General features: G+C 41.9%; 1 protein-coding gene and 1 long non-coding RNA gene across 2 annotated transcripts; one reads left to right on the forward strand and one right to left on the reverse strand.

Annotated features, from left to right (window-relative positions):
* Positions 1–2,579: 2,579 nt before the first annotated feature.
* On the reverse strand, positions 2,580–15,068 carry ZNF239 (zinc finger protein 239). The gene is given in 7 exon segments (XM_081560182.1): positions 2,580–4,004; positions 4,006–4,038; positions 4,040–4,241; positions 4,243–4,270; positions 10,608–10,811; positions 14,080–14,120; positions 15,005–15,068. Coding segments are annotated over 5 exon segments (1,629 nt in total). The 5' UTR covers positions 10,642–10,811; positions 14,080–14,120; positions 15,005–15,068; the 3' UTR covers positions 2,580–2,672.
* Positions 15,069–15,126: 58 nt separating this feature from the next.
* On the forward strand, positions 15,127–17,100 carry LOC145533259 (uncharacterized). The gene is made up of 3 exons (XR_014073949.1): positions 15,127–15,224; positions 15,400–15,520; positions 16,072–17,100. It is a non-coding gene; the product is annotated as an uncharacterized LOC145533259 (long non-coding RNA).
* Positions 17,101–24,961: the final 7,861 nt, after the last annotated feature.

Here is a 24,961-nt window from a genome sequence, read left to right on the forward strand (position 1 = left end):
AACCTAGATTCTTTGCCAAATTTGTGATGAAAGTATCAATCGAATACAATTATTGAGATTTTCCAAATGTCTTTGTTCAGGTACCAGTAAAGAATCAATCTTACGACAACCCTTGAATTCTGAAAAAGAACCATTTTGCAACACATCTGGGTTTTTTTTTTTTCATTTTCACACATTTGAAGTTGGGATGTCTTAAAAATTAACAAAGTGTTTTCTCTTTGTCAATCTATGGCATCTTTAGGACTTGATGAAATGTGAGACATGCCCTGTTGTTCTTCCTGCATTTTCTTTTTTTAATAATTTTGTTTATTTTTGGCTGTGCTGGGTCTTTATTGCTGCATGGGCTTTTCTCTAGTTGCAGTGAGTAGAGGCTACTCTTTAGTTGCAGTTAGAAGGTTTCTCATTTGCTGTGGCTTCTCTTGTTGCAGAACACAGGCAATAGGGCATGCAGGCTTCAGTAGCTATGGGCTTAGTAGTTGGGGCTCCTGAGCTCTAGAGCACAGGCTTAGTTGGTCGAAGCCATGTGGGGTATTTTCAGATCAGGGATTTAACTTATGTCTCCTGCATTGGCAGGCAGATTCTCTTATCATTGAGCCATCAGGAAGGCTCCTTTTCCTGCATTTTCATGCACAAGTTCCTTTTTCTGACTTTCCATCCAAACTTCCTTACCACAATCAGCAAGATGCCTCCCAAGGACTCTGACCACATTTCAATTGTATTAAGAAAGCTAATGCTTAATAGAGAACAATAAAAGCTAAACAGAGCTAAAAACATTGCTAAATTAAGGTATGTATAAAAGGAGACTTGGAAAACAGGCTAGTTTACAACCATTTGAGACTTGGACTTTAGATCTACTCTCTGGATGTATAAATTAAGGTATGTATAAAAGGAGACTTGGAAAACAGGCTAGTTTACAACCATTTGAGACTTGGACTTTAGATCTACTCTCTGGACTCACTACACATGGATTCTTATGATCATATTTGGCTCTAAGTCCCAAACAGATTATATATATCAGCCAATTAGAAGACATATGTGACAAACAAGAGTCAAATCCAGAAGAGATGTTCACATATAATCTTATGAAGGCAGAAGGAACTGGGAGGGATTCATAATTCTAGAGATCACCAATGCAGAATCACATCAGTTGTGATATCATCTTATGGTATCCAAACTAGTGAGGGTATTATGCAATGCCAAAGTGCAGATGCTCAGTCACTACCCTAATCATTCTATGTGGGCTCCTTTGAGTTGGAGTCAAATATTCTGGGATTGTCTCTTGAAGGAAAGCAAGTCTCAATCTGTCACCTTCCTCCATTTCTTATTAGACATTAGCTACATTTCCTCTAAATTTAACATGTCACTTTCCTGTTATCCATGTCCAGTTAACTGCTTCAGGTTACCTTTGATCAGGATGTACCAGTTATAACCCCACCTCCTCAAGGTAATAAATATTGCATCCGTATTTCCCCCACCATTTTTTCATGTATGGATACTAGTCACTGGTGAATAAGTAAAATATAGGTGACTAGGGAGCCTCTTAAGCACCACTTGGGGAATCAGTCATTGTTTAGAAAATCAGGGTTGCAATTAGTTCATTGTATAGTAATTTCTGCTTTACTTACGTATTCACTAAAAATCAATCAATTTTCTCTCAACTATTTTACAAGTTTCTTGTTTTAACTTCTAGGAGATGATCCTTAACCCTCTGAGGTATCCTAGCTCCACACCCCAATTGAATTATGTGATAGAGTGCATATTTTAAGCCTTGTCATCTCAAAACATACTCTCCAAGCCTTCCCCAAGTTCCAAAGTGTAAATTTAATCAGAGAAGAGAGAAAATGCAGAAAGAAAGGAAAAAAGCCAAGCAAAACAAAATAATAATAGTTTAGCCTTTAAGTGAAGCAAGGACCTGTAATTCCTCCATAATACAGATAACATTCTGAGCCATGTCCTTTGAGCTGTTTTGCAGATACTGAAACTGCCACCAGATGCAAGAAGTTAATTGTTTGCTGCCCACAAGCAAGCAGACCCCAGATGGGTTAGAAACAGAAGGTTGATGATGTTGACTCCGAAATTGCCTCACCATCAGCCAATGAGAAGAATATCCATGAGCTGATCATGCACCCCACAGTCCCCTGTTCCTCACCTTGTGTTTCCCTGAAAGCCATCAGTTTGGGTCTGATGAGCACTAGCTGCTTGGACTCCTTTGGTGCCCTGCAATAAACGGTGCACTTCCTTTACAACCCAGTGTCAGTAGATTGGCTTTACTCTGGTTGGCCAAGAAGACCCAAGTTTGGCTCAGTAACAATGCTGCAAAAGCAAATGACTTTTGGGGTTTATAGCAAATATTACAACATATTGTGCAATCATAATTTAAAGAGGGCTACTCAGGGCTGGAAGGAAATATGAAAAACACAAGGCACACGATTTGAAGAGAAAGCCAAAGTTCTAGATTCTCAGAGAGTGTGAACAAAGGAAACATGTTCTGCTTAGACAAATATAAGGTTCTTGCACTTAGAAATGCTGGGTGGGATATGTAGCTCTAGTAACACTGGCTGAATGGCAAAGTACAGACATTTTCACTCTGCCCATCTGAGCAACAAGAACAATCAATTCACTGTGTAGCATAACAAAGTGCTTGGTACTTAAATACCTTAAGTGAATGACTTTCAGTGAGGGAACATATCTGAATAACTCTTACTATATCCTGAGAATGTGAAAGTAAGAGTAATGTTAGAAATACTGAAGTCTTTGGAGTAAGAGCATGTGATTGAAGACCTTATTTAATGGGGATCTTTCCTGTGGACCCGCTGGTGGATGTGGAGGTTGGAGCTCTGGCTGAAGCCCTTCCCACATTTGTTGCACTCATAGGGCTTCTCTCCAGTGTGGACTCTCTGGTGGATGAGGAGTTTGGAGCTCTGGCTGAAGCCCTTCCCACACTTGCCGCAGTGATAGGGCTTCTCCCCAGTGTGGACTCTCAGGTGGATGCGGAGGTCTGAGCTCTGGCTGAAGCCCTTCCCACACTCGTAGCACTGGTAAGGCTTCTCCCCCGTGTGTGAACAGCGGTGGATGTGAAGGTTTGAACTCTGACTGAAGCCCTTTCCGCACTCCCCACACTTGTAGGGCCTCTCCCCTGTGTGGATACGCTGGTGGATGTGCAGGTTGGAGCGCTGACTGAAGCTCATACCGCACTCTCCACACTCGTAGGGCTTCTCACCGGTGTGCACTCGCTGGTGGATGTGCAGTTTGGAGCTCTGAGTAAAGCCCTTCCCACACTTGTCGCATTTATAAGGCTTCTCACCTGTGTGGACTGAGTGATGAATGAGCAGACTTGAACTCCTGGTGAAGCCCTTCCCACACTTATCACACTTATAAGGCTTCTCATCCGCGTGGACTTCACGGTGGATGAGGAGACTCGAGCTCCTTGTGAAGCCCTTCCCGCACTGATCACATCTGTAGGGCTTTTCTTCGGTGTGGTCCCTCTGATGAAGGACTAGCTCTGAGCGCTCACTGAAGTCCCTACCACACTGACTACATCTGTATACTTTCTCTGAAGGGTGGATTTTCTCACCAGGGTGACCACCTGGGCTGGCGGTACATGTTTTCCCACAGTCTTGATGGCTACAGGGCTTCTCTGTATGAGCTTTCTGATGATGATGACTGGCCACCCGGGATTTCCAACTGCAAACGTCTTTGTGGTTATAGTCAAAGGGCTCCAAGGATTCTTTCAACTGGCCAATATGGCAAATTGTCTCCCCTTTGAACAATGGCAAGACCACTTCTTTTACATCAGCCACAAGTTTATCTTGAAGGCTCTCTGAACAATGCTCAATGGGAGGACTCTTTCCCTCTGTCAGTTTCCTCTCAGTGCTTTCTTCAGTTACAAACAGACTTTTGCTTTCCTGAGGATCCTGGGGCTCATTCTTACAGAATGAGGAGTCCTGGGTGGCCATTTGGATTGGGACTTTCAAAAATGAATATTCTTCACTCTCCATGTTTTTTTAAATCATCACTCTCAAGAGTCACCACACTGCTTGTGGTTCCTGGAAATATGAGAAGATACTTTTCTCGACTTCTGACAAGTAGAAAGATCCAGTTCAGGGTTATTTACACCTCCCTCTGAATATTCACAATTTAATTCTGACTCCTCGTTACTGTACTAAGCCACCTCTTCCAAAATTTGCCAGCAGGAAATAGATAATAGATGAGGTAATAGATAACGTAAGCACTTTATCTTCATTTTCCACAAAATTTTCATTCAAGTCTCCTAGGGAACAAAGGGAATTCAGTGATAACAAACAAAATTTCAAGATTTCAGAGCTGCCTAAGGTAACTAGCAAAAAGTTCAGTCTTGTCCTTATACTCATGTCCTTTGGGTTAATGTCAGGAAGGGAGAGGGCTTGGGTACACAAGACAGAAATCTTGTCTCTGCTTTTAAATACTGCCAATAAAAGTATTTGTACCCTAGCCTTGTAGAAGGCTATGAATCCCACATCCTTGTCATCCCACAATTAGCATTTCATTCCATTTTACCAATTAAATGTCAATTAAAATAAAATGAAGTACTCAACTTTAATAAGTGCTTGGGATACAAGGAAGAAAATACAAATCCTTTTGCTTGATAAGCTAGAATCTACTGGGAAGAAAGACAAATAGGTCAACAATAATGCCATGTAAGTGCTACTTTATAGATACATGCACAGCTAGGCACGGGAACACAGAGGGAGGGGCAGTTGACTCAAACCTTGGGGAAGATTTCTGGGAGCAAATTAAGGGAAAAAACAGTGGAATGTGGAGAGAAAATATGACATGTTCTGGAAAAGTATAAGTAGTTTCTTGTGAAGGAAATAAAACAGGTAACAGTGGTAAAGACTATGCCTGGAGAGGAAGACAAGAGCCAGAACAAAGGGCTCGGTGTGTAGTTAAGAGATCCCCTCAGAGATGTAAAGCTATTAAGGACTACAGTTGGGAGTAAAATGACTGACTCTGTGATTATAAATACCATTATAAATGAGCAAGACTTTAAGGTAGAGAGACAACTGCTGTAGCAAATCAGACAAGTAATGAGGAGGATGGTTATGGAGAGAAAGGGAGAGATTTGTTCTAAATCACATGATGACTGACTAAACTCAAAAGGGAAAGAAGGCCCCAAGCATGACTCTCAAGTCCCTTGAATGAGTGACTACGTATGGGTTACTGTATCATAAGACAGGGGATCTTAATCTCCAAGGCTAGAGTAGGGAAGGGGGACAGAAAACAAACTTGGAATCTGACTTTTTAAATTTGTGGTGCTGATGGAATATTCTGTTCAGTAACTGAAACATGTGGGTCTGGAACTCCTGGGAGAGAACTGTGCTAGGAATATAGATTTTAGACTTACTATAGATGGTCCCTGACTTACGATGGCTTCACTTACAAATTTTCAACTTTATGGTGGTGTGACAGTGCTATGCTTTTGAATTTTGGTCTTTTCCTGGGCTAGCAATATGCTAGACAAACCTCCCTCGTGATGCTGGGCAATGGCAGCAGCTGCAGCTCCAAATAGCGCACTTACAGCCATTCTGTCTTTCACTTTCGTATAGTATTCAATGAACTGCATGAGATATTCAACACTATTATAAAACAGGCTTTGTGTTAGATGATTTTGCCCAACTGTAGGCCAGTGTAAATGTTCTGAGCATAATTAAGGTAGGTTAGGCTAAGCTATGATGTTCAGTAGATTAGGTGTATTAAAGGCATTTTTGACTTAAAAGTATTTTTCAATTTACAATGAGTTTATGGGGATATAACCCAACTATAAGTTAAGGAAGATCTGTAGTATGTATGTTAGTCAAAACAATTAGGGTAAAGATCCTTATATTACACTGAAATGACCAAAATAAAAAAATACACAATGGTCTTGGAAAAAAAAGAAAGACTGCCATTACTAGAATAAAATTGCTAGGGAACTCCTTGTGATAAAGTATAGATGGATGAGGTCTAATGGGGAAACAAACAAACAAAAACCAAATGCACAGCTCAAATTATGTACAGAAAAAGGCTCCTGAAGAAGTAGGAGAACGTCTGAAGAAGTCCTAGAAATTAAAATTCTAAGCTCAGAATCAACTATTCTGAAGTAAGAGAGGTTTATTCTGGAAACAGGTTTATTATATTATGTTGGGCATTTCTAATGTCTTGACTAGTTGTTGCCATTAGCAGCGCCACTGTCCCAAGTACCCTCCTCCCCACAAAAAAATGAAAACCTAGGAGGTTAAGGGTAGTGGCCCCATATAAAGCTTCAAAAACAAACTGTCTTCAAAGAAGGACTCCTAATAGTATAATTTGGGCTGAAGATAGCAGCATAAGTTGAGGTAATGCCAAACCTGCACAACGACAGGACTGAGGTACAAAAAGACGCACCCAACTCCACACGTGCCCAGGACAAAGCCTCAAGCTAATCTGTGAGGTGGAATTTCTGACAAGAAGGACATCCCAGAGCTGGAAACTGAAGCAGGGCATGTCCCAGGTAACATACTGGCCTTAAGAGGCAATCTCAAAAAGAGGGTCTACATCACTTACCATCTGGATTCTTATTAGATTCATCCCAAGCCCAGTCAGCAGAGGTGTCCCCTGTAAGCTGAATACACATGCACCAAAAAAGGACTGAGCATCAGCTGAGGGTGGTACACTCCAGTATCATGCTGCGAACATAAGACTTTTGGGAAAAAAAAAAGAGACAATAAACATAAGGAAACAAACAAAAAAAGTAGAAACTAACATCAATAAAGAGAGGTGCAAACTCATGAAACAGTAAACAGAGGTAACAGAATTTAAAAGGTTCATAACAAAAATCCCAGAGAAATCTGAGGGGATATCACATCTAAAACAACTACAATCTAATAATAACATATAAACACATTGCTATAAAGAATAATTAGAATTTTTATAAATTATTAAAAAGATTGAAAACAATGATAATCTAATATTTAAGACTTGTTGTACAGACACAGAATTGTGCTTGTCTCTTTACGACCCAAGGACTGCAGCACGCCAGGCTTCCCTGTCCTTCACTATCTCCCGGAGTTTGCTTAAACTCATGTCCATTGAGTTGGTGATGCCATCCAACATTTAAGATTTACTGTCCTCATTTGGAGCACTCAGACAGCAGATGCATGATCTTATGTGAGAAAAACTATTAGGACACTCATTCTACACTGGAAGAACCAAGGTTAAAATGATCAAGTAATTTGTGTCATAGCTCCTGTCAGGCAGTCTGATTTTAAGGTCTGCAGTCTAGATGGGTTGAATAGCTAAATGAATATCCACCTAAAATGAAGACTGAGGGGTACTCAAGGAATGCAAAGTAAAGGTAGACAGATGGAATGATAAAAGCCTATCTTGTGGGAGTTCGAGGAATATAGTGGAGGTAGAATGAAGAGAAAGAACTGATCAAAGAATTAGCAGGGGAAAAAAATTTCTTAGAATTCAGGAGTCACGGCTCACTAAACGTCAAAAATTGTTTGTGAAACCTCAGGACTTCAACGAAACAAAAAAACTCAAAAAAAAAAGACAAACCCCAGAAAATGCTAAAAGCATCTAGACAGAAAAGCCAGGTTATGTGCAAATACAAATGAGAATTATATTGACAGTGAACTACAGAACAGCAGTATTGTACACCTGAAGATAAATAAGCAATATCTTCTAATTTAGGAAGTAAACTGACTGTAAAATTAGCCTTCTATCTCATACCCAAGTCAATCAGTAGACTGGCTAGACACTTTTTCAGGTTAGAAAGGATTTAAAAAATTACTGGAACAATTATTCAGCAATGTACTGTAGTAAAAATTTTTAAATTAAGAAAAAGATGACATTAAGAAATAACAGTGAGCATTAAGAAATCAATAAAATAAACAAGCTGAATCAACTGTTGATATATAAAAGAAAACAGTAATTAACCAAATCAACCAAAATGCGCTAGAAACAGAATGGAAAGGGAAAAACCTCAAATAAAATATATTTTGAAAAGCAAAACTTAGTTGTAGGAAAGGGAAAAAACAAAAAAAGGAACTGTAATCTATGTATACTATTTGACTCTGCAGGAATGAGCATTATGAAGCAAAGCAATGTAAGTATTAATTACTGATGTGACTCTGACATAAACTCTTGGGATGATGGGCATGTTGGGGGAAATTATGAAGTCATTACAAAATATCAAATATTGATAAACTGAAAAAATAGCAGTATATCATAATATAATAAAAATTAAAACTATCTGTTAACACTGGTTAAAAACCCAAAGCCTGCTGACACATGTTGCTTGTGAATGTAAATTGGTATCACCCCTCAAGAAGGACATTTTAACAATTATGTGTCAAAATCAAAAATGTATGCACTCAGCAGTCCAGCTCGGGGGTTTTATTCTTCAGATTTCTTGGCACAGTTGTGAGTGCTACTTGCACAAGATTTATTCACTGCAGATAGCTTGTGACAGCAAATGATCAGAATTCTAAGTATAGATCCTAACTTCACTTTTGCCTCTCTGCAAACCAGTCTTACCAAGCAGTCCCAGTGATACTGGCTAAATCAGTTCATACCATTTTATTGTTCCAATGGCTTCCCACTGGACTCAACACAAATTCACATTTTTTTACCAATGCCTTCAATGCCACGAATGAATCAACCCCCACTCTATTCTTCCCAGATGCTTCCTGTATTCTAGCCACACTCCTTCTTTTAGGTGCCTGGGTCTTCTCGTGAACTATTCTCTTGCCTGGAATATTCTTCCCCTACCCAGTCACCTGTTTAATGCCCATTCAAACTTTAGGTCTCAGTTTAAACATCACTTCAGAGGCTTTCCTTGAATCTCTCAACAATACATTTATCACTCTCATCCCATCCCATGCCCTCATTCTCTCAGAACACAATTCTCCATCCTTCACAGGACTTAATGAATTCACAATAACACGCTGTGCTTACTATAATGTCTCTTTTACAAGACTATAAGACATATTTCTTTGCTGCTAAACTCCACAGCAGTCAATTTTTAAATCTTGATTCCCTGGTGGCTCAGACTGTAAAGAATATGCCTGCAACGTGGGAGACCTGGGTTCGATCCCTGGGTCAGGAAGATCCTCTGGAGAAGGGAATGGCAACCCACTCCAGTATCCTTGCCTGGAGAATTCCACGGGTAGAGGAGCCTGGAGAGCTATAGTGCATGGGATTGCAAAGAGTCGGACACGACTGAGCGACTCACACACACACATGTACATAAATCAGTGGAGTATTAGATACATTGCTTTCCCTCCAGAAACCTGGCTGGAACCAAAGAAAATAAATCAGACTTGCAGATCTAATGGTTAAAATAAAAGTATACAAAAAAATATGTCATCAGGTCTGAGCCTGTGAGATATAAATTGAAAGTTCCGAGAAAAGAAGGAGATTGAGGACTTCCCTGTTTGGTACAGGGGACATGAATCTGCCTGCCAATGCAGGTGATACAGGTTTGATCCCTGGTCCAGGAAGATCCCACATGCCATGGAGCAACTAAGCCATGCACCACAACTAATGAGCCCTCGTGCCTCAACTACTGAAGCCCACGTGCTCCAGGGCCTGTGCTCCACAACAAAAGCCACGGCAATGAGAAGCCTACTCACCGCAACAAAGAGTAGTCCCTGCTCTCTGCAACAAGAGAAAAGCTGGCACATAGCCAAGAAGACCCAGCAGAGCCAAGACAGATAAAATTAACAAAAAAAAAAAAAAAAAAGGAAAAGAGAAGGAGATTGAATGGGAGGGGTGGTTGAAGATCTCACACAGGTAAAGTACTTCAAATAAAATCTTGACAGACAAAATTAACAAGAAACCAGAGCATGGTAATCAAGGGCCCCAGAGCAAGGAAGCATGGAGGACCTCAGGAAAACAGGCTTAGCTGGAAAGGAAGGTGACCGTGGGGTGGCAGAGAATAATGCTCTGTAGTAAAAGTAGAGCTTGAAAGGCTCTGAAAGTGAGGGGGCAGTTTAGAGGCTCTACACCAGCAACTAAAGGTAATGGGCATGGAGCTTTCTCCATTATACTATAATCCTCAACTTGCTCCAACTGAGGGAGCACATCTGAGACACACAGGTGGGGGTGACTGTACAAAAAAAAAAAGGCAGTCTCAAACTCTGGCTTATAAAGGATGGACGACGTATGGTTTCTTGGACAGTTCTCCAAGTAAGGTTGCCATTCTCCAGTTCTCACCAAGTAAAGTTCTTTAGGGCTTTCCGGGTGGAACAGTGGTGAAGAACTCACCTGCCAATGCAGGAGATGCCAGAGACATGGGTTCGATCCCTGGGTCAGGAAGATACCCTGGGGCAGGAAATGGCAACCTACTCCAGTATTCTTGCCTAGAAAATTCCACGGACAAAGGAGCCTGGCGAGCTACAGTTCATAGGGTCACAAAAAGCTGGACATGGCTGAGCATACACACACAAAGTTCTTTAGCTGCTTAGAATAATCAAAAACATCCTTTTATGCCAAAAAGAAATTAAGAAAGTGATTCCTCAACTATAGCTCCTGGGGCCTCATCAATATTTAAAACTGAAGAAACAGAGACTCCAGGGCACTGGTGTTCAAGCTCATGTTCTTACCCACTGAGACCAAGTGGCTGTAGTTCTCCAGCATCACAGCTCTGTGCAGCTTCCTCTGAACGGAGTCCAGCAACCCCACTCTTTCTTGGTGAAGTCCACAGAGGCATCCTTGAATGCTACTGGTTCCTAAAACATTCAGCACATTCCTCCTCAACTGACAACCGTCTGAACAAATGTCCGGGAAGGAAGGTGAGGTTGGGAGCACTGGAAGAGGGGAGAAGGATACAGAGAAAGTATGCAGTTCAGGCTGCTCTCAGTCTAGTTTGGATGGAGAACCTTTCCTTTCTCATTTCCTTGCTGAGCTGTCCTTTTGCCCCATTCCTACTATTACCCTGATAACCTTAACGCTCAGGAGAACGCTTTACCCAACATGCTAACCTCACATTTCTTAATCTCGTTAATGCCAACGATCTTTGCCTCATTTCAAACTCAGGAACCATAATTAGGGCCATTTCACTATTTGGATCACTCTGTTTTTGAAATATTGTCTCAAAATTCACACCTTAAAAACATCTTCCTATTTTTTCTTCTCTTCTTCCTCCCTCACATCTGTTTTACCAAGATCATCATCCTTTAATCTTTCTTATTTTTCCTCTCAGCCAAAGTATATTTCTGATATCAATTTTTCCTCTAGTCATATAAATCATATGTCCTTTCTTGTTCTAAACAAAGTAGTTGAACATTCCTAGAAAAAACAAAATAGCACATTAACCCACAACCATAAAACACTCTTCTTAGTATTCCCAAACATTTATCTCTAGACCTAACCTTTCTTCTCAATTCCAGGTTCCAACTTCCTACCTACATCTACACTTGGATGTCTAAAAGGCACTTAAAACATATTAAGCCCAAACAATTTTTTTTTTTAAGTCTTTTGGCTGTGCCGCATAGCATGTAGGGATCTTAGTTCCCTGACATGGGATCAAACCCATGCCCCCTGCTTTGGCAGTTCGGAGTCTTAACCACTGGACCACTAAGTGAGTCACCCCAACAGAATTCTTGCTCCCACAATCTACATCAGTATCTGCTCTTCCCTGTTGTCCCCCAAGTGCCACACAACCTACTAAATTGCTCAAGCCCAAATCCCAGAAGTTCTTTTGATTTTCTTCTCACTTCTTCACGTTTTAGTCATCACCAAGTCATCTCAACTCTGCCTTTAAAACATATCTGAAGCCACCTACTTCTTTCCAGCTTGCACTATTATCATTACAAGTCCCAGCTGTCATTAACTTTCCACCTACACCAACCTCCTAAATTTGTCTTTTTTGTTCCCCCACATGATGAATCTTCCACACAGCAGAGAGGGTGATCTTTTAAAACACATACCACGCCAGGCATGAAACTCTCCAAAGGCTTTTCCATGCACATGGAGTAAAATCCAGACTCTTCATTCTGGCCTGCAAGGCTTTACAGACTGGGGTCCTGTCAATTCTTCAAGCTCACCCTGAGTCCTTCCTCCCTTATATTTCACCTGGCTTCTGTGACCACACTCAACTAATCTTTAAATCCTCAGCAAACAGCACACCTGACTCAAAATCTAAATGACAAATATTTATTTATAAATTCACAATTTAAAATAATGAAATGATACAAGTAAAAGAGAAATCTCGAGATCATCCAACTCAGCACTCAATTTACAGATGAGAAAACTAGGTTCATAACTGCAAAGTGACTCATTCAAAGTCACAGAGGAAGAGAAGGGTTCAATGGGACTCCTACCTTTCAGCAGACTCAAGGACAATGTCTGGTATACAGAAAACAGTTAAGTACTGATGGAATGAAGTCCTTTCTTTAAATTCAAAAAATTATTAACATATGCCAGGATCTCAAAATGTCACCGTTCTAGCAATCCCCAACTTCATCACAGTGCATAATCATTAGGGAAGAGACAGAAGGAAAAAAAAAGAGCACAGGTTCTTACTTATGTCAATCTTTGCTGACGTTCTCAATTATATTCAAAGCACAAAGATGTCACACTTTCAATACTTTGAGGCAGGTTACTGTCCTCTAAACAAACTGATTTTTATAAGAACTCATGGTACCTTTCTATGGATGTGGATGTGAGGATGGTTTTTGCCAACCAAAAAGATGGTCTTGCTGGTGGTGCTGTTAAGAATTAGTTCTTTTTTTTTCCCCCCTTAAAATCCAGTCTGTATGCCTGTATGCCTGAAACACTGTAAATCAACTATTCTTCAATTTTTTAAAAATCATCTAATATAAAAAAAAAAACCAGCCTGATATTTTATTCAAATAACTCCTGGTGTGATGACCTGTTTAGTTACAGAGAAGAAACAGCATGAAGTTAGAAAACATTGGATTGACTTCTGACTTGGCTGTTCTCTGCAATAAAACAAGAGGTACTTCCCTTCTTCTCCCTCAGAATTAGAGCTCTCCTCTGTAAGATGGTGGCACCAGGGCAGAAAGTTAAGAGGGGCTTCCCTGGTGGCTGGCTAACCCCTTCCTTTTCAAACATTCTATAATACTAAGTGTCAGTTTTGAAGTAGCTTTCTAGAAGTGGTTTTGTACAGACAAAGGACAAGTTCTTTACAAAAGCCTACAGGGTAATTCAACAATTCATTGTACCAATTAAAATGTAGATACGTTGATAAAGGGAACAAAACAAGCAGAGCACAAAAGATGAGCAACCCATCCTACCTACCTTAGTGGTGCTCACATCAAGTATGCAGAGAAATACTTCACAATAAATGCAATAAATCTTTGGATTGTACAAAGATCAAAGAGATAAAAAAGGAGTGAAATTCTCCTTTCAGTAAGTCTAGGGGAATGTTGCTTAGGAACCTTTAATTCTTAAAGAACACCACGGATAATTCTGATGCACAGCCTGGCTGAGAAAGATTTCTGGGAGTGACATGGTAATTACTGAGCTGTTATGTAACAAATTTTCTCATGTCTTTAACTCAAGTTTAATAAATGATTATTGTTAATGTGCATCCTTTTTTCCATACACATCACATGCTCATGAAGAAAAGCACCTCAGTTTATAATTCTATTTGCTTTCCTGAGACCACTTAGCACTGGATTGAGCATGTAAATAGCTTTGGATGACTTTCAATGTGAGTGAAATGTCTGGCAGGAAAAGGCATGCTCCTGGAGATTGGACCAAACATGCTGTGTGAAGTCTTTCAATAAAAGAGCATAGCCCAGTCCTCTGAGGAGGGAGTCAAACTCAAGGAGGCAGAGAAGTTCAGTGAAAACAGGGGGTAGAATTTAAAGTCAGCAGATTGTGCAGACCCTGGTGACATCATTTGATAGCTATATGCTCTTAGTATCTTAATGTTCCTATACTCACATTTATAAACACTATATGTCTCATGCTGAAGTCTGACAAAGAAAAAGAACCACACAGAACCAACACAGGACCTGACACCAGATACACACTCAGTTAATGCTGATGTCCTTCCCAAATAAGAAAGGATATTCTCATTCTCAGAGAAGAGAAATCTCAACTCACCTGGAACATGGTCATTTTCTCCTTTCAGGAAGGACAGATTCCTGGAAAAGTGGAGTTAAGGGAAACGAAAAAGCCGTGAAAATCAGGTCCACTTTGCTGGACACAGACTAGCCAGTCCAGCAAGACTGCCGGGGGGAAAAAAGTTATCAGGTCCTGTTACCTTTACATACCCTCTCCTGGATGCTTTTGCTGTCTCTTCACGCTGCGCCTCCCTCACCTCTCTCCACAGGGCTTGGATCAAATAGGCCAAGCCTCCCTCTCAAACCCATGAATGTAAGAAAATCCCACTGCCCCCAGCAGCTCTAAGATGTGCCTATTTCCCCAGCCTTTGCCCTAAAGTACTAGTTAGAGCAGTAGCTCTCCGGATGAATGTGTCGCCGCCTCTCGGAGATATTTCGGCTGCCCCTGACGCCTGTAAGTCAGACTCTATCAGGGATGCAGGGGCTCTGACGCAATCTCTTTTCAGCGAGGACAGGACTGTGGGAACGGGCGGGTTGGTCCCTCACAGGAGCCCCTCTCGGTCCCCTAACGTCCACCGAAAACCTCCTTCGAATAAGGCCAGTCATCGGCGTGTAAAAGGCCGGTGTGGCCAACTGCGAAGCTCCCAGGCCGGCCAAGGCCTGAGCTCAGGCAGTAGAGAGGAGGACCCCTCGGAGCCACTGCCGGCTCAGTGCTTGGGTCCGCCTGGTCTCAGTTGGTCACCGCTAGATCTGGGGAACGCAGCGCCGGCCACTGCGCGCGGACACACGTGCGGCCCTTGATCGCACCTCCGTCAGGACGCGCGCCCTCCCACGGCCACCCGCCAGGCTTCCGGGCCCCCGCAGCCCAGCGCCTCCCCCGGCGACACTCCCACAACTCAAACGCCAGACGCCTCTCAGCCGGCTGGGCAGGCTGCGCTGCTTGCCAGGCCTTTCTCACCTCTCACCTGGAATCTGATACCTGGAAGCGCAGGATTCGTGATACTGACCCGCGCCAGCGCCGAGGGCCCCGAACTACAAGTCCCAGAAAGCCGCGGGAGGGCCACGCCCACTTCCGGCGCCATTCCCGGGGCTTTGCCAGAAGCTGCGCTAGAGGGTATGGTCCAGTTCCCTGCGAAGTGTTCTTTGAATTTCGCGACTAGTTCCTTCAAGTTATCCTCATGTGTGGTATTTTCTTTATTTCTTTCTTGTATTTATTTTAGGAATACCCATTAACATGCTTTTCGTTTTGTTAAAGTGCTACTGGGGGAAAAGAACGGAAATATCACCCGTAATTTCTCTTTCTCTTTAAAAACATTCTGAAATGAGTATCCCTTCTCACCTCTGAAGTTCGTTCATTTAGCAGACATTTGAGGTCCTGCTATGTTCCAGGAACTGTCCAAGACGCTTACGCCAAAAAATCACCGTGGATGTTAAATTCTAGTGAGAGCTCCCACTAGAGCAGTATACGATTTTGATAAAAGGTATAGTGTGTTATAAAAGTTATATGTGTTATGGAAAAAGCGGAGTTGAGTCGGGAGATTGAAGGTGTTGGGGGGGTGTGGATAGGGACATGCTGGAACAAAGACTGAGGAGAGGAGGGAATCAGTCAGTCATGCGATACTGAGGGGTTCGAACTCTTTCCTAAATGTCCACAGACATGACTGTTTGTACAAACAGATACACTTTTTAAACAAAAATGGGGTCATGCCGTGTATGGTAGTACTGTGTATCATTGATTTACATGAAAACCTTGCTGCCTGAGACCCTTTTAGTTGTTAATGCTTTCAAAGGAATGGCACCATAATTCTCCCCAGTGGTATCTCCATTATTTTCACTCCTCACTGAGTGACGTAGGGCCTCTCAGTCTCTCCAGAATACTTTGTCTTCAGATTTATCCTGGGGGTGAAAGAGCTGTTGTCTAGACATCTCCTCTATACCTTTCCCCTTCTTGGTATATTAGCTTCCAATTGCTTGTATGTAAGTTACCATACATTTAGTGACATACAACAAAAACAAGTTTATTCTCTTACAGTTCTGGAGGTCAGACATCTGAAATCAATTTCACTGAGCTAAAGTCAAGACGTGGGCACTGTTGGCTCCTGAAGGCACCAGAGGAGGATCTGTTTCCTTGCCTCTTTCAAGATACGTTGTGGCCTATATTCCTTAGCTTGTGGCCTCTTCCTCCGTCTTCAAAGCACATGACTCCAGTCTCTGCTTCTGTCAACACATTATCTTCTTTGGCACTAATTCTTCCTGTATCTCTCTTTTGAGGACTGATGTGATTTACATTAGGCCCACCTGGTCAGTTCAAGATAAATCTCTCCACTTCACAACCTTTAATCACATTTGTAAAGTTCCTTTTGCCATATAAAGTAACAATCACAGTTTCTGGGGATTAGGACGTGGAGACACTTTCGGGAGAGGCCCATGACATTTGGAGAGGCTCCTCCTCAGGGATACTCTCCTACCTTTTGTCTGAGGAACACAAACTATCTCCCCAGGACTCACTGTTTGCTGATTCATTGATTCTGTCACTCTTGCTCTGATGCTCATGTCTTCATGTTCTCACTTCCCTCCTCCTGCTGCTGCTGCTAAGTCGCATCAGTCGTGTCCGACTCTGTGCGACCCCATAGACGGCAGCCCAACAGGCTCCTCTGTCCCTGGGATTCTCCAGGCAAGAACACTGGAGTGGGTTGCCATTTCCTTCTCCAATACATGAAAGTGAAAAGTGAAAATGAAGTTGCTCAGTCGTGTCCGACTCTCTGCGACCCCATGGACGGCAGCCTACCAGGCTCCTCCATCCATGGTATTCTCCAGGCAAGAGTACTGGAGTGGGTTGCCATTGCCTTCTCCATATACTTCTACCTGTGTAGCAGATGTGGCCTGAGAAAAATGCAAGGCTCTGATGATTGGTCTCACTTTCAGTTTACGAGTGCTAAAGTCAAGTGGGCCCTTAATGCTGTCAAACTATCCTATTACATTTTCTTAGTCCATCCATCCTCCTCAATGACTATCTCACAGTTTTTCCTTTTTTCACACCTCCAACAACTGCTTCTTCCATCTCACTCACAACTGATGACTTTTGCTTTCTATGGGAAAAGAGAATTTTATACCCTCACACAAGTGCATTTATCCGCATCTCTCCATTGGAGCCTGTATGCTCTACTTTCCATTCTGAATGAACAGCCCCTATTTCTGTTTAAGAAAACCCTCTGTTTGTACCCTGAATCTTATCCCTTTTCTTACACATGGAGGCATTCTCCTCTCTCATCTGTATTAGCAGTTTTCATTCTGTAAAAATTTGGGAGGTCTTCATTTGTGGCCTACATCTTCTGCATGTTAAGGTCTTGGGATCCGGAGAAGCACTAGTTAGGGAGCACTTGAGGCTTTAGGTCTTATCTGGGGAGCCCTTGGGTGACACGCAGAAAGAAAGGTGGAGACACGTCCATTTCCTTCTGGGTGACCTACCCTGGGCTCGTAGTCCAGTGTCATCACCTATGAGCAGCACTGTGGAGTAACGGTTCTTCCTCACTCATCTTAAGATGAAGTCACAGAGGATGAGAGAAAGAGAGGCAGTGACTTGCCCAAGATTCTGCTTCTGGCAAATGACCAAAGCCAGGGTCCAAACTCAGCATATTGAGTATTGAACTGGGGTTACTTTCACTATAGCATGACTGTCACCTCATCTTTTCAGGGTATCACAATTGGAACAGGTCAGGTGAGAGATGAAGAAAGGAGTTTATGTTAGACCCCTTGGGCCCTGCCTCCAGTCCAACCTGCTAGGGGGATCACTCCAGCACAGAAAAGCACCAGACGAAGGTGGGTGGTGGCAGATGCAAGTCTGGCCATGCTGGACTGCCTGGAAAGCTGGAGAAACCACAATTGGAGCTGGAAAAGGGAGTCCAGGTTCCCTATGTAGATATGAGCCCTGTCCCTAGCAGGCTGGCTCCTGACTGAAGCAAGGGCACACAGAGCTCCCTCCTTCCAGATCTTTGCGAGTTCAAAGAATGTCTCCTGGTCTAGTACCCAAACTGTGGTCAGGATGTCCTCAAGAGCCATGGAAATGAGGAGAGTGATAAGGAGGGTCTCATCCATTCATCTTCAGTTTTCAGACTGAAAACTGAGGCCCAAAGAAAAGAAGAGACTTGTTCAAGGGCACCCAGGCAAGCAGCAAGGGCAGCAGGAAAGATGTTAATCTTGCCCAATAATGAAGGGCTCTTGGTGCTGCCCTGTGAGGAGTCCAGGGAAGATGGCCTCAGGGCTGTCGAAGCCCATTATTATAGTGTACATGCTGCTAGAAGCAGCTCAGCATCATTCCTGCATTTACTCATTCAAATGCACTCAGCCGGTATATTCAGTGTATCTCGTCACGTGAAATGCTGTTTCTCCACAAGGCTCCACCAGCAGTGGGAATGAGAGTTTCAGTGGTTTTTAGCATTATGAATCCTCTCTCCTCCCCTGTCAGCCTCTTTTCCCTGACTGTGCTGTTGCTTTGTTTCTCACCTTTATTCATACTCCACCTGTCCACTTTTTGAAAGATGTTGGGCACAACCAACTAAGTACACTAATAAGTAGGTAACAACTTAAAAGGGTGTCCCCCTCAAGCCAAGGTTAAATGTATCATAGGGTATCCCAAAATATCTAGAAATCTTTAAACCAAAAACTGTGGCTTTTTAGATATTGTATTAGGATAAGAGAGATTTTTTTTAGAAAAAAATCTATATGGAATGAACAGGGTTGGGTTGCCAGATTTAGCAAATAAAAATACAGTATGCCTAGGTAAATTTGAATTTCAGATAAACAATGAGCAATTTTTAGGAAAATATGTGTCCCCTGCAGTGTTTTTTTCTGAAATTCAAATGTTACTAGGTGTCCTGTATTTCATCTGGGAACTCTAGAGGAGCGGTATGCTTCCCAGAACTCCTGGAAAGACTAAGTAGGTAATTGACCTCCTGTAAGCCAACCCAAAAGATGTCCTAAGCCCTGCCTTCAACTCAGTCACCTACTACAGAGAAAGAGGATCTGAGGCTAGCTGCCCAAACCCCTTCAACAGGAGGAGACCTAACCAGCCTCTTCTGGCTCACCCTGTCCTCTGTCCTCTCTTCATATTTAGTGATAATTCACAGCTTCACTTCAGGAGCCAACCCAGAGCAGCTAAAGGCAGGGGCTGTGGATGAGACAGTCTGGGTTCAAACACAGGTTCTGCCAACAGAAAACTGCACCATCATGAACAAGTTTATCAGTCACTAAGCCCTGATTTCTTCCTCTTTAAAGTGAGGCTTACAATACTCGCCTTTTTGGCTGTGGTGAAGACTGCATGAAATCATAACATGTGTAAGGTACTTATCAACATGCGTGTTCAGTCGCTTCAGTTATATCCGACTCTTTGCAATCCCATGGACTGTAACCCAGCGGATTCCTCTGTCCCTGGGGATTCTCCAGGCAAGAATACTGGAGTGGATTGTCACGCCCTTCCCCAGGGGATCTTCCAACCCAGGGGTTGAATCTGCCTCTTTTATGGCTCCTGCATTGGCAGGTGGGTTCTTTACCACTAGCACCACCTGGGAATCCCACTTATCAACGAGCCAGACAGGAAAAGTTAGCTGTACCATTCTCATTATTGGCCTCCAGGTGGCAGCAGTCACTAGGGACATGCCCTTGGATGTTTTGCACCTGCTCCAGGTACGTCTGCTCTTGTGCTTGCTCTCTGTGGTGTCTCTCTCCTTGGATCTCTAACTTTTCATTTCTGTTATCTCAGTTAATTCTCATAACAATCCTTGGAAGTAGGCAAGCGGAGATTATTAACTGTTTTGCACATGAGTGAATTGAGGCTACATTTTTAGCCTCTCTAGAATGTCCAAATTACCATACAGTTGTGCTTATTTCACATGCTAGTGAGGTTATGCTCAAAATCCTTCAAGCTAGGCTTCAGCGATAAGTGAACCAAGAACTTCCAGAGATACAACCTGGGTTTCAAAGAGGCAGAGGAACCCAGAGATCAAATTGCCAACATTCACTGAGTCATGGAGAAAGCAAAGGGTTTCCAGAAAAACATCTACTTCTGCTTCAGACTAGCTAAAGCCTTTGACTGTGTGGATCACAGCAAACTGTGGAAAATTCTTAAAGAGATGGGAGAACCAGACTGCCTTACCTGTCTTGTGAGAAACCTGTATGCAGGGCAAGAAGCAACAGTTAGAACCGGACATGGAACAACGGACTGGTTCCAAATTGGGAAAGGAGTATGTTAAGGCTGTATATTGTAACCCTGATTATTTAAGGTCTATGCTGAGTGTATCCTGTGAAATGCCAGGCTGGATGGATCACAAGCTGAAATCAAGATTGCCAGGAGAAATATCAACAATCTCACATATGCAGATGATACTACTCTCATTCTAATGGCAGAAAGTGAAGAGGAAATAAAGAGCCTCTTGATAAGAGTGAAACAGGAGAGTGAGAAAGCTGGCTTGAAACTCAACATTAAGTAAACTAAGATCATGGCATCCAGTCCCATCACTTCATGGCAAATGCTGCTGCTGCTGCTAAGTCGCTTCAGTCGTGTCCGACTCTGTGTGACCCCATAGACGGCAGCCCACTAGGCTCCCCCATCCCTGAGATTCTCCAGGCAAGAACACTGGAGTGGGTTGCCATTTCCTTCTCCAATGCATGAAAGTGAAAAGTGAAAGTGAAGTCGCTCAGTCGTGTCTGACTCTTCGTGACCCCATGGACTGCAACCTACCAGGCCCCTCTGTCCATAGGATTTTCCAGGCAAGAGTACTGGAGTGGGTTGCCATTGCCTTCTCCATCATGGCAAATAGAAGAGGAAAAAGTGAATGCAGTGACAAATTTTATTTTCTTTGGGCTTCAAAATCAATCTGACTAATGCAGTGTTGGTCCTTTTAGTCCATTATAAAGACACAGGCTTTTATTTCAACTGAGTAAGAAGCCATCAGAATGTGGAGAAATTGGGATGCTTATTTGTTGTGTGTGTGTGTTAGTCACTCAGTCGTGTCTGACTCTTTGTGACCCCATGGACTCCTTTGTCCATAGGATTCTCAAAATCCTGGCAGTTCCTCAAAATGATAAATATAAAATTACCATATCACTACTTGATTCCATTCCTAGATAGCTAACAAAGAGCAATGAAAGTACACATCCACACAAAAACTTGTATCCTATTAACAAGTGAGGAGTCAGAGTTCTCAAGAGAAACAGAACCAATAGTGTGTGTAATTAATGAATTAGTTGGCTCCTATGGTTATGGAGACTAAGAAGTTCAGTGATTGCCACCTTCAAGCTGGAGAACTAGGAAAGCCAGTGGTGTGATCTGGTCTGTATCTGAAGACCTAAAACTATGGGAACCAATGATGTAACTCCCAGTTGGAGGCCAAATGCCTGAGAAGGAAGGGATTGTATGCTGCTTTAAGTTCCTGGATCTGAATGTCTGAGAACCAGAAGCTCTGAGGTCTGAGGGCAGGAGAAGATGAATGTCTTAGCTCAAGGGGAGAGACCAAATTATCCCTTTCTCCACTTTTTAAATTGTATTTAGGCCCTCAATAGGTTGGATGTTGCCCACTCAGATTGAGGAGAGCAATCTGCTTTACACAGTTCACCAATTCACATGTTGATCTCTCTGGAAACACCCTTACAGATGGACCCAGAAATAATATTTACAAGCTATCTGGGTATCACTCAGCTCAGTCACGGTGACACATAAAATTAGCCATCACAAACATCTGACTTTTTCTTATGTTTTTAGTATTCCAGCCTCACTGAAGTTTTGCTGTTTTCAAATAAACCAAGCACACTCTCTGCAGTGTCTTTGGATCTGCTGTTTCCTCTGCCTGGAACAGACTTCCCACAGATACACTCCTTGTTACCTCACTTCCTTCAGACTCGGCTCAAATGATCTCTTATTAAAGAAGGCAGTTTTTACAGCTCTATGTTGAAGAGGAATCCTTCTCCCATCTCTTTTTCCTTTGTTTTTGTTTAATTTCTCTCTTCCTGACCCCTATTTGAATGTAGGATCTTTGAGGGGAGGAACGTTATTTATTTTGTTTACTATGTTAAAGAGATATTATTCTGACATTTGTTGAAACCTGCAAAGAAGACTATATTCAAGACTCTTGTTCTCCTTTCAGGGCGAGTTGAAGGTCAGCAGCTGCAGCAGCACATGATTTAATCCTTAATGGATTAAAGGTAGGTAGATGGCAGTGCCCAGCACAAATGCCAATTTGTAGTTGACAATATCAAGGATTGGGATTCTTGGATGAACTGGCTTAGCAGGATTCTTTGCTGAAATTGGACCCAGCAGGCTAAAGACAAGGTCTAGAGGTGAAGAGGAACCATAGGATCCTGACTGAAGTTTGGTCAGGGGAAGGAGTCACTGACATCTGCTTTATCCTTAGCATCTAAAACAGTGAGTGGCATATAGTGGGACACTATAATCATTGGTAGGTTGGTGAATGCATGCCCCATTCTGAGGAATTTTCTTTGAAATAAAAAGTCCTAGTTGAATGAAAGAGATGCATTTTTCCTTCCTAGCTGTCAGATTGCTGGATTTTATAAGTAGATTTTTTTTTTTCCCTAGAAAATAATACATTTGTTAAAACTGATTAAATCTTGTTCCATGTTCTATGTCAGTTAATGGTGAGAAAATATTTTTTAGTGTTCACGTCTTTTCTTTGTTTGAAATCAAAGCAGGATTATTTGGAAACAAATCATAAATAGCTCACCCAAGGGAACTTAGACCATGCTTTGCAGATCCAAATCAGTTTCTAGCAGTGGGTGCAGTCTTGGCTGAATATTAAAATCGTTTAGGAACTTTAAAAAATAGCGATGCCGGGATCACACCCAGAGCATTAATGCAAAATCTGTGGAGCTGGCACCAAAGCACGATTACTTTTCCAGGCTCCCCAGGTGATGCGAACCTGCGCATGGGGTGAAGAACCTAAGCCACGGGATTGTATCCCAGACTACATTTCCCAGAAGCCTCAACGGGAACTTCCGTTTCCGGCCTTGTCAGTCACCGTTTGAGTAGAGCGCGGCATTCGCTTGCTTGTGGGTTTCGGCGGTAAATACAGGTTTGGGTTCTTGTGGCTGTTCTGTGCGGAGCTTTGCTGCAGAGCCCTCCCAGCTTGGTCGAGAATGGCTGCTGCCGGGCAGGGATACAGACCGGTGCGCTCCTCCTTTGCTCGAGGGGCAGGTTGAGGAAAGAGCGAGCTAGGAGGCCGGGCAGTAGTAGGGCGGTGCGGACGGTGGTGGCGGTGATGGCGGTGGAAAGCCTGGAGCCGTGGTGTCCCAGCAGGTTTAAAGGCTTGCGCTGAGGCCCGGGGATTGAATCTCCGACGAGACTTTCCACCCCTGTTGGCGAAGGCGCCTGAGTAACTCACAGTCAGAGCTTGGCCTTGAGCTTGCTGCAACGCCTGACTCCAGGCAGGTGTTTCGTGCCTTCTTCCTGCTCACGTCTTTTTATTAAGAAAGTTTTGTTCTTTCAAATTAAGCATGGATATTGAATTTATCAAATGCCTTTTCAACAGATATGGAGATATTTGTCTTTTCCCTTTTGATCTGTTAATACGATAAATTTTATTCTTAATGACTTTGCATTCTTAGTAGAACCTCACTTGGTCATGGCCTATTATACTATTTTAACATCAGTAAGATGATTCCCTTTGGTTGTGTTTTTTTTTAAGTATTGATGATTGGACGATTTTTCCCCCCTTTTGAGCCATTTTCATTGCCTTTGGTTTAAATTTTGTAATAATTTTTGTAAAAGTTTTTTACTATTTTCATTCTTTGTTATAATTTAATTTACGTGGTAGGTGGTTCCCTGAAGGTTTGGGTGCTTTTTTTTTTTTAAAAAAAAACTTTTTTGTGTGATATAGGGAGTAGGACAGAGAAATAGTTCTTAACAGTATTCTCTCTTATACAGTGATTTGGCCAACTGAAATTCTTTCTCGAAACAGTTTTGATAATTTCCAACTTCCTAAAAAATATCCAGTAATTAAAGTTCTCAGGTTTGTCTGCATAGTTCGTAGTCCTTTTTTGGTTCTACATTTATCCTTTATGTTTATGGTTACTTTTATCTTCTGTATTCATGGTTACTTATAATTTCTTATAGTATTTGGTTTTTTCCCATTTCCCCCCCATCATTAGCTCTGTTTTATTTTTTAAAGAACTCTTAGATGTATCTATTAGTGTTACTATTTTACTTTTTAAAAAATCTTTAATTCCTTTTTCTTTTCTCCTCCTTAGGTTTATTTCCTTTTTCTAACCTTTTGTAGTTGATTCTTTAATCAATTCATTGATTTTCCTTCTTGTTTATGTAATATAAATACTTGAAGCTGTAAACTTTTGTTTGTGTAGTGTTTTGATTGTATTGTAGTTTTTATTATTATTTTTTAGATATTTTTCAATTTGCATTTCTTTGATCCAAGTGTTCAGGAAGTCATAAGCTAACTTTTTTCTTAAAGTCTTATAGAAGAGTTGATTTTATATACATATGGTCTAAATTGGTATTTCTGAAATGAATGTTCATGTAACCAGCACTCAGGTCAAGAAATAGAACACTGCCAGTAATGTGCTAAATCATATTTGATCCCTTCCAGTCATTAGCCACATTCTCCTCCACCCCTTGAACTAGCACCATAATTTATTTTGGCCTGTTTCTTTAACTATATGAATGAAACTATATATATATATATATATAGCTATATATATATAGTTATATACAGTATATATAGTTATATACTATATATATATATATTTGGTGCATATATATATTTTTATGCATAGCATTTTCTGAGATTCATCCATTTTCATGCATTGTCTTTGTTGTGGATCATTACAATGCATGTTTAAGCGTAATTGCTGGGCCTTACCCTCAAAATATTTTATTCATTAGGTCTGAAGTGTGGACTAAA

This window comes from Giraffa tippelskirchi, chromosome 2, assembly GCF_054371585.1.
Source record: "Giraffa tippelskirchi isolate mGirTip1 chromosome 2, T2T-mGirTip1v1.2.pri, whole genome shotgun sequence".
Taxonomy (NCBI): Eukaryota; Metazoa; Chordata; class Mammalia; order Artiodactyla; family Giraffidae; genus Giraffa; species Giraffa tippelskirchi.